Source organism: Cylas formicarius, unplaced genomic scaffold (genome assembly GCF_029955315.1).
Source record: "Cylas formicarius isolate icCylForm1 unplaced genomic scaffold, icCylForm1.1 PGA_scaffold_6__28_contigs__length_40554024, whole genome shotgun sequence".
NCBI lineage: Eukaryota > Metazoa > Arthropoda > Insecta > Coleoptera > Brentidae > Cylas > Cylas formicarius.
In genome coordinates this window covers 39,017,785-39,028,475 of record NW_026844347.1, presented here as the reverse complement: position 1 = coordinate 39,028,475, position 10,691 = coordinate 39,017,785, and the positions used below count along the sequence as shown (strand labels likewise).

General features: G+C 38.0%; 1 protein-coding gene across 2 annotated transcripts in view; it reads left to right on the top strand.

Moving 5' to 3' along the window:
* The first annotated feature begins 325 nt into the window (after window positions 1–325).
* The window catches only part of LOC132703064 (uncharacterized), a 33,527-nt gene continuing 23,161 nt past the window's right edge, over window positions 326–10,691 (top strand). Inside the window, exons 1-6 of one of the 2 annotated variants that reach the window (XM_060672108.1) lie at window positions 326–545; window positions 625–793; window positions 2,108–2,718; window positions 4,279–4,952; window positions 7,500–7,928; window positions 10,138–10,406. In XM_060672108.1, coding sequence (XP_060528091.1) covers window positions 2,218–2,718; window positions 4,279–4,952; window positions 7,500–7,928; window positions 10,138–10,406 — 1,873 coding nt within the window. In that variant the 5' untranslated portion in view covers window positions 326–545; window positions 625–793; window positions 2,108–2,217. Of the gene's footprint in view, window positions 546–618; window positions 794–2,107; window positions 2,719–4,278; window positions 4,953–7,499; window positions 7,929–10,137; window positions 10,407–10,691 lie in introns of both variants that reach the window. The other variant, XM_060672109.1, reaches the window with a different exon arrangement.

Genomic DNA, 10,691 nt, shown 5'->3' with positions numbered 1-10,691 from the left:
CATCTACGATCATGCGTGGTGAAGGGCGTCTAACAGCCCCACTTTTTATCGATATCGACATCGAATTGGCAGTCGATATTTTGTTAAAAAAATAATTTTCAACCATCCTGTCGAGTGGTGCTTTAATATTTAATATACTCGTACTTTAAACGTTTCGCAAAACATTTTCTTTTTTTGTTCTGTTTGCTAATTTTCAGTGGCGACAATAAATGATCGATACTTATATCCATGTCTAGGCGCTGCACAGGAAACGGAAACGGGTTCGAGATTATGAATTCCGGGTTTCATAGCTATATTTCCTTTGTTTTGTATAGATAGAATATGGCTGCCATGTTTAGTTTATCTGTCTATTTTGAAAAGTGCTCGATATTTAGTGATCAAGTTTATTATGAAAATTGGTTACCGTTCAGAAAAATATAATAAACACGAAACAGGGCGTGGTTATTTAGAATGCACCCCATTTCGCATCCATTTTGCCGTATTTGTAAAATGTTTCTGTTTACATCTTTAACCCAAAGCCTCATTCGGATTCCTAGGGTCTGAAGGTGAGTTTTCCGTATTCCGAGGCTTTATAAATATTCAAATTTGATTTATGGTAATTCGCTAACAAAATGCTAGTTGCAGGTAACCGCGCAAAGGCTTTAGCGAGCCCAATTCTGCATCGATGTCTACAGGCTAGTTTTTTACATTGTAGCAGGCTCGACGATTTTGAAAGTCTTTAATATTCCTGTTCCTTTAGTACGAAACATTTCTCGTCTGTAGGACGACGGTTTATTTCACATTAAGTTTCCAGGTAGGTACTTTAAAATTTAGTGATATTCAAGCAGTATTGAATCTATTTGCAAATACATGTATTCTTTTGGGATGGAATATGAAATGAATAATTGGTTTGTACGGCAATTCGACGCACTTAAAAGAAGCAGTAGGATCAGCAAACCAATCCTGTTTGTTAATGCTTTCCTCTAAATGGAGGTCAGATATGGCACATCTTTAAACATTCATTTCAAACAAGCTGCTACATTTTGTGTTTAATTTAATATGTTTCCAGCAAATTTTTCAGTGTCTGGAATCCAGGCTCGAAGAAGAATTTTTATGGAAAATAGGTCCTATTGGATTTTTCTCTGCGGCTGCATTTTGAGTGTGTTCAATTGTTTCTAGTAAGATTTTTGAATGTAAATAGTGTGAGTAGTGAAAGTAGTTTGTTAGGATTGTTGTTTGTGTTTTGTACCCACTCTCTGAGACTTACTTTTGCAAATTGAACAAGGCCACTTCAGATAAAATTTGAACAGTGGACAATCATCAGAGATCATTTAAACAGCTGTCATAGAGAATACCAATCCTTCACGATGATCAACACAAAAGTAAATTAAATAAGGGCATTTCTTAAATGCTCATACCAACTTATGTAATTCCGATATCCAGTTGCTAGGAAGCCCAAGGGGCTGTCTTATAAGAATGATATTTGTTAGTTAGAAATATTTTTGATTATCTTCTTCATCAAGGTTTATTTTGTAATTCACGACGGTGAGTCCCGCGCATCCTTATCTCAATGTGTTATATGAAAAAAAAAAGATATTTTGAAGAAAAAAAAGCAACTTAAATGTCATGATTTCTGGTAAGTTACAAATAAAGGAAAAGTGATTTACATACCACTATTCGATCTTGTTTCTGTATAAAAAAAATTAAAATACATGCCTTGTGCACAGAAGAAAATCAATGAAATCAGAAAAGATTTTGAAAAAGTCTTTGAAAGAATGATTTGTTTTAAAGTTAAAAAAAAAAATCCAAAACTTGTACGATAAAATAGAAATGTCAAAAAACTTAAATGACAAAAATTGAGATAAGTTTATTATATTACTTATGTCTGTATTTTTTTGTTTTTTTGGGCAATTCAAATTTTTGAAGCAAATATAAATCCTTATATACCTTTTTTCCTTGCAAAAACATGGAGGTGTCACCATTAAAGGTTTAATCGCCATTAAATAAATCATCAACTGATGAAGAACGTTGAAATTTCTTCAAATTCAATAGGATATGTGGCGAACATTTGTTAAAAAAAAATCTTTTTTTTTTCTAAATTCCGCGTACAGTTATCGTTTGTTTCTAGCCGGGAGCGTTTTTGATCTGGATCTGCAAAGCGAGGCGGCAGGGGGCGGCGGCGGAGGCGTCACGGCCCACCCTCCTACAGAGGAAGCCCCGGATTATAATAATGGAGACATGAACGATCGTCCGGATCCAATCACCTCTCCCACTACGTCAAGCGTCGCAGTAGCAGTAGCAGTACCAGAGAGAGGCGAAGTAGCTCAGGAACTGCCTCGGATCGCATCGAAATTGTCGCCCTTCCCGAAGGCGGCATCGAACCCGCCCCTGATAACCGTTTTGAATTCGACCGGCCCGCTGACGGTGCTGAAAAATCTGTGCGTGTCGGCCGCGACGCCGCCCCAATACGCCGCCGCCATCGGCGTGACGAACGCGGTGGTGGGTAAATCTCCCACCGTCACCGTATTGAGTTGCGGACCCCTGAGTAGCGCGGTCGCGGTCGTGAAGACTATCGACGCCCCCATCAACAGTCTAGTGACGGGAGGCGCAGGGACGGTCGTCGAGAGCCGAGGCCATAATGTTTTCGTTAAGAACACGACTTGTGTGGACACGGGAGGCGGATGCGCCGGGGATAGTGGTCAGAAGTCGTCGGTGGGGCCCGCCCCTCCCCAGACGAACGTAAGTCGCGAACGCGGGACGTTTGAACTACCAGTTTCGTAGATATAACACCCCTAAATCTTAAATTTAAATTTTGTACGTCGCCCCCGTAGGAATCTTAGGATGAAAATAGAATTGGAGTGTTGCCTTTATGGAATGACCCACGCTGGTTTCGAATAATTTATTTCTTGTGTGCCTCCCGCGTCTTGTTGGCTTCTTTAGAGCTTAACTGATGCTTTAAAAAAAAAGATTTTATCATAAGGATATGCAATATCATATGCAATATGCATAAGGACTGCAACAGTCTCTAAACGTAGATAAAACTAACTATAAGGCTTTTCAAAAACTATTGTTGATTGTCCTACTTCTAAAAGTATATGTGTTGAAAATTTAAATGAACAAATTTTGGAAGCACAAACCGTAAAATACTTGATACAAATTCGAAGTGGGAGATTCACATTAACTTCTTAACAAAAAAGCTAAGGTATTTAATATTCAAATTTTATTCACTAAGGCAATGTCTAACTGATCTGTTGATACTGTACTATAGTCTCGTAGAGTCGATTTTGCGGTATGGAATAACAGTCGGGGGGGAGGGGGCTGTTCAGTACTGCGTTGAGACCATTGAATGTGGTTCAGAATAGAATCCGTAAAGTGATTTACAAAAAACATCACTTATATCCAACAAATCTTCTCTATAGGGAAAAGGTTTGTGATGTTTGATCGTTATACATTTATATGGTGTGTTGTTATATTTATCAGAACAAGGTCTCTTTAAACCCAATCAATCATCTGTTTACCACTAGAACAATAATGAATAGACAAGTACAGGTAGCGATGCCTAGAAGTGAATTCTATAAAAATGATTGTTAATATTTGGGGCCTACATTATACAACAGCCTTCCATTAAAAATAAGACTGATGAATAAAATAGGTAGATTTAAAAATGAAACTCGTAAATTTATGCTTGAAAATAGTTGCGTTGTTTTGAACTGTGGTTTATTTTGTTTTTATTATTTTCTTATTATAGGGTAATAGAGTGTTAACATAATTAAATGTATGTAAAACTCCTTGGACTTGGAATCTATTTGTATTGTATTAAATTAAATTAAATTAAATTGAACAAAAGGCAGATAAAGTAACTTGTGACTCCAATGGTACTATTTACAAACCTTCTGACGTTTTGCCAATCATCATCCTGTTGGCTTGTTCAGGCTTAACAAGGCAATTTTCAGAAATCTGGCCAAAAACTTCCGCTTATAGAGTTCTCTGTACATAAATACAATTTTCTACAATGCTTGGGCTGTTGACACAAAAAATAATTGACCTGTGAATTTCACAATTCCCCACATTTCATCCTTCATCCTGGAAAGTCAAACGTTCTTTTCTTTAAACCCAGCAGCCTTTGCTTTGGCCATGATTTTCGTGGTATGTCCTCCTTGTCCAGATTCCGTACCAAAGCCAAGCTCTCAAGCATAATAAAGCGGACTTAAAACATCGTCCAGTTATTGGAGATTTTTAGTAACATTTTTTATTTTCGCGGAGCTTTGAGTTTCGAACCCTAACTCGTATTTGTCGCAGGTAATACACAACGCTGCCAAACCGTCGACCGTGAACGGCCAACGGAACCGTCTGAAGGTGCTCTGCAACGCCCCCTCTATGACGCAATCGACCGCCCTAACCAGCAAGATGCACATCGTTAACCAGCAGCAAAAGTACCCGCGGCACTCCGTTCGGAGTTTCGCCAAGCCGCCGGCGGCTGCAAACGCGCTCGTGAACAGCGCGAAGGCGTCTCCGGGCCCCGCCCCTTCTCCCTTATCTACCAAGCAGCAGGCGCAGAAAGCGATCGCGAGTTATCCGCCCAAAGGGCAACAGCAGCAGCAGCAGCGCAGTATAAAGACGCTGCAACCGCAGCAGCAGCATATGCCGCCCCATCAGCAGCAGCGGGTCGGTCTGAGGACGATCCCAGCCCAGAAACACCAAAAGGTGGGCGCCCCCAAGCCGAACTATATCGGGAAACACGCGATCCAAGGCCACAAGGCGAGGCCGACTTACGGGAGGGTCAAGAGTCCTAAGGCGGCGCCCGGAAACCACCACCCCCACCATCACGAGAAACAGTTGACGTTCAATCAGGCGCTGACTGCCCAGATCATCGAGACGTTGAGCAATACCAGCGTGCCTCAGCCCAGCAATAGGTGCGAGGCGTTGCCGGCCCGATACGACAGTGCCTTCACGTGTCCCGATAAACAGTACTTGTAAGTTTTCGTCCACCTGTAATGTGGTACGTAAAGGAATAGCATAAGAGGATGCAATGTTGCTGAACAACAGTCGAAAGCGTCTATAAAAAAAAAAAAAACACTATACGGTGGAACCTCTTGGGCTATTAAATTATCAGAGGTGGACTGAGAAATATCTAAGGTAACCCAAATTTTCCTTCCTTTTGGAACTGCTACCATCAATATTGAACTTTTGAATAGAATGCTCTGTATTTTTGTGCATTAATTTAATTTGTACTGGTTACAAAACTTCTGGATCCCTCCGGCATCGGTTGTTTCGCCCATGGTCCTGTTGGCTTCTTCAGAGCTTAACGGAAACTGGCTCACATTTTACTCTGTACCTGCTTACATATTGTTTGAGCCACCTTACATCTGCTCTTCTGCAATCTGACACTTGCCGTTGTCAATCTTCCATTTGGACATAAAGTTTTATTCGATAAAACTAAAATTCTTGCATGTCATCAATTCTTCTAAGAATGAAAATTTCGAGAATCTGTAGATATCTACAAGCAACCAAACAATTTTAACCGCGACTCAGGTCTTAACCTTTCACCAATATGGGAATCGGTCATCCGAGACAAGGTTCATACCCCTCCTCTAGTCCCGCCTCCCTCAAACAATATTTAAGCAGGTACAAAGTAGAATACGAGCCAGTTTTAGTTCAGCTCTGAAGAAAAAAAAACATGCTAAACTCGTTATTCAAGGAAAAACAACTGAGAATTGGTATTTTATCTCATTTCTCATTCTCATTTTTTTCATCCTTGTAGAAATAGAATTGAAAGTTACATCTGAATGTGTTGCGTACCATTTACAACAACAAAGCTTTTAGTTATTATTGCTAACAACCTCGACTAGGGGTATAGTAAAAATGTCAATTTCAATTAGTAACCTGTAAATATAAATGGGTATAATACAATATAAACCGAAGGACAATAAATTCCCCGAAGAAAAGGTTTGAACTGTGATTCTTGTGTAAAAAAAAGCCAAGTAAATCAATTTGAATCTTCTTGGGGCGCAATGAAACCATCGACTGTGTACATAAATCATGATTTTCTTCCATGCGAAGTCGATTGCAACTATAGTCTTGTGTTCAATTGTAATTAACTGTTTATTGCTTATATTTTTAACTATTTACAAATCTTTCCTCATGCGTTGTTTTTTTTTTTTCATAAATTAAACTCGCCTATGTTTCGCCAATCATTCTGTTGCCTTCTTCAGAGCTCAACTGATTCCACTCGGTACCTGCTTATATATTTTTTTGAGGGGGCGGAGCTAAAAGATGGGCGTAAACGATTTCTATCCCTCCTTGTATTTTTCGTTGATAGAAGAATTGATTACAATGCATTATGGGATGGGTTTGGGTAGGTTTTTTGTAAACTGAATGATGCAAATATCTATATTATATAAATATTGTATATATATTAGTTTCTAATTCAATGGCATACCGTATGTTAGGGAGTGTAGAGTTTAAATGGCTAAGAAAATTTTGTAGGGATTTAGGACTTTCTTCTCAAAGGCTTCCATGAATATTAGCGCTATGTCTGGTGATAACGCAGGACCCATAGCTGTTCCCGACATTTGTTTGTAAATTTGAAGGTAAATCAAACTCCTATTTTTTTATTGAGATCAACACAAAAAGCAGAACGTAAAAATAACACAAATTAAAAGTAAAACATAAGACAAGTAACATATTAATATACATGTTGTGCCTCTTCATTTTCGTTGTATAGTTTGAACAAAAATACTAATTTTCCCCCTTTTCTGTTCATTATGTCTGAGTGTACAAAACCGAAAGTGCTCGTTCTACTGACACCGAGAAAGCAGTTGCACACAAGACTCGCTTATAATTGGTAGCTGTTCCGCAATTTCTGGCTCATCCTTTTGTGATGTCCACTATTTTTTTTTATTCATCCGAAAACATATTTTTTTAAATTCGTTTCTTCGGGTGTTAACTCATATTTTTGCTTATGCTTATAAATTTTTCGTATTTTTCTCGAAGATATATTGTAAATGTTTCCACTGCTTTACAGCATCTGAGATGGTAACATTTTTTCTCTGCATCAAGAACAACTGATATTGGTTTTAAATTGCTTAAATATCCTTGTGCCGCCCCATGTTTAAGCCCAATATTTGACAAATTTTGGTAAACGGCCTAATCGATTTGGTTTTTCTTATCTTCACACGTCACTTGGAACGACTAAGGCGTTGCCTCATACTTGATTGAATTTCGCTCTATCTAGAAAAGATTTTACCTCGCGTTCTTAGTGTTTATATTGTACTACTTTGTTCATAGTGTCTTTAAAATATCTTTTCTACTCCCGTTTGTAAAAGATTTTACCTCGCAGTCATTTTGTGATTTACGTGAACAAATTGGGTCACAAACTACTTCAGTCAAATTTTGTGCAAAAAATTTTCTTGCAAAAATCGCGTTCTGACGAACACCGTTGCGAGTTTCAGGTCGTTTTCAAAATAAATCCGGACGGTACGTTTAAATTACTATTGTAACGCATCGAATAATTGACCCAGGGGCGCGGCCAAAGAGGAGGACAAATCGAAATCGGGCCTCGACACGTTGTCGCTGATTTGCCAGGCGGTCCTCCTCGATCACAACTACAACGCGACGTTGCCGTGCGAGCTGCCTTCGCGCCCCGCCCCCCCGCTCAACACGCAGGCGCACCTAAACGGCGTAACGAACAGCACGCTGTACGGCGCGACGCCCGGCAAGAAACGGACGCAAAGCGTCGGTTCGGCGGCGACGGCGCCGCTCGCGGTGGGCGTTCCCGGCGCGACCGCCCTTAGGAATTACGAAGACGACGGCGGTTCGGACGTTTCGGACGTTTCGGAGCACAAGCACGACACCGAGGGCGAGGAAACCGACACGGCACCGGAAGCCGAGGAGGTTAAGAATGAGGACCCGTCCGATCACTACGGCGACTACGTCACGAGGTGCATTTGGTGAGTACGTTTGAACTACTGGCGTTTGGAACGGCGCCGAAACTACCAGGTGCTATTTTTTTTGTTTTGGAAAATAATCCGTTAAATACAAAACTTGTTCGAAAGAAAAGTAGTACGCCATTTACAAGATGTATTTTTATACAGGGTGTTCGGAAACTTGCTGGAAAGATTCAACGTGGTAAAATAATGATAGTAAAAAATTTTTTTTTTTTAATTTTATTTTTAACGCGGTGGGCTATTTTACACTCAGGTCTGATTTAGTCAAAATCATCTTTACAGTGTTTCAGAAATCTGTCACTAGAGGGCACTGTACCTAGAATATATTTTTTTTTGCCTGTATTTTATTTATTTATACAGATATTGGAAAATATTGCCTTAAGCAGACTCATAAATCCTTCAAAAAGTGTTACTCTTGTTTTAAGTCGATAAGTGTTATCGCTAGCCGCAAATCAACTTTTTACTACTTTACTACTACTAATTTACAGAAGGGTGGATATTTCTGTTAAATTTTTCAACACAATATGACATGACATGACATGTTTAATTTAAGCAACATAAATACATTTCATATTTTCGAAAATAAAAAAATAATAATAATCGGGAATCAAGCGACATACAACGTTAATTACGATTCATTTTCAAAATGCCCACCGATGGGTTTGCACCGTTTATTAATTTTGACAAAATAAATAATAACTAATAGTTCAGATTTTCACGAAATTATATATATTTACATCGCAATTGTTTCGACATCACCGTGTCTTTATCAAATGTAATATTTACAAACTACCACATGCTACTGTATATACCGAAAAATGACAATAAATCCTTAATTGATGTTGTTGTAGGAATTTAAGTTCAATAAAGGAGAGGTACACCCACCTAATAAATTATAAATTCTAGAATATAATTTGATTTTTGAATGTGGCTTTTATGTTAAAAGCGCATATATCTTAAAAGCTATTGGATTTTAGGGAATTTTATTAAGCGTATAATATACAGGGCGTTCTAATAAAAAAGATATAACTTATCTGTGGGTGATTTTTGGAATACCCTGTATATATTTTTTTGAACAATTTTTGTATTTGACGTCTCTTCTTTCCAAAAAGTTTAATAAGTGGAAGAGGGGAAATTTCTTAGGATTTACGAAAATAGTACTCAATTTTTTTTTTAAAGAAAAAATATACAGGGTGAGTCATAAATATAATAAAGATTGTTAGAATGCACAATTTAAAATTATTTAAAGTATGTGTGTGTCTAAAAAATCGAAGTATGTAAATTCTGAGTTGTGTTTTTGAAATCTTTGTAAAGTTATCCTCAAGGTCGAAGACACTTCAACAAATTTTAATTTTTTAACAGACAATTTTGAATAAAATTATTAATAGTAGGTAGTGTCTTTAAAAAAAAAATAAGAATCGTTTATTGTTTATCTTGTTAGGATGTTATTTCATTAGAACTGTAAAAGTAAAAATTCTTCTAATATTTTTTTTCTAAAGCAGGTATCTAAAAACTAGATAGTTTAGAAGTTCTCGATTTTACCAGCGCAGAGGTGACCTAATTAGTGGCCACTGATTTCCTTAAAAAAAAATGATGAACAGATTTGATTTCTAAGTAAAAGAGAAAAAATCAAAAAAATAAATTTCTTTAGAAATTTTTAATTTAAGAGAAATGAGCGGCGTACCATTAAGGTCCGCTAAATTAGACAGGTGAAATTCCGCAAGCACGCCACTGGTGTATTTTAAAAAAAAAGTCTTACCCTAAATAAATGCCACTTGATATATAGTACTTGTGTGCGAATTTCATTAAAATATCTATACTGGTAGTACTGTATCTAATAAGACGTTTAGGACATACCTATGTTATGTTCATGTGAAGTTTTCTTTTTGAAATGGACCCAAAAATCTCTCCTTTAATTATAAACATTCAATTGGAAAAAACCCTTTATTGTTGATTGATGAACTCCGATCATATTCGAGCACTATTTAGGCAACTTCGAATGTTGAGTTTCGGGGCCGAAGAACTTTGAACACATCGAGAATAATAATTTAGTGTTTTAAATAACCAGCGGAAAGTAACGATAATTCTTATTTTAACCATTAAAGCCACATTTGGTCAACTACCCGGGGCCTAGTTTAACAATTCAACAATACGATAACTCTCACCCATTAAGAAATAGGGTATAATAATAACTCGCTTTTTGTCTTCGTAGCGGTTTCCTTCACGACGACGGCTACATGGTCGAGTGCGACCGCTGCAAGGTGTGGCAGCACGTGCAGTGCGTGGTGAAAAACCGGCAGGTGCCGGACGAGTACCTTTGCGAGATCTGTGATCCGTCGAAACACGTGGACCGTCAAAAGGCGCGGGTCATTCAGCAGCAGTGGATGCGCGACCGTCAGCTACTCGACCCGAAGCTCAGGCTGAAGCCGCCGAAGATAAAAAGCGACGACACGGAGAGCTCCGACGAAGAACATATTAAAGGTAAGCCACGCCCCCTTGTAGCGACTTGTAGGGTTGTCAGGGAACATAATAAACAGGAACTAAAAGTTCAGATTTTTACAAAATTATATCTATTCACATGACAATTGGTTTATCAAATGTAATATTTACTATATATTTCTATATGTACTATATATACCGACAAATGACATTAAAACCTTAATTAATGTTGTTGTGAGAATTTAAGTGTTCCAGGGCAATAACCATAAATATTTTTAATAATTCTAATTATTTGCATGATTTTGAGGATTTTTGGTGTCATTACAT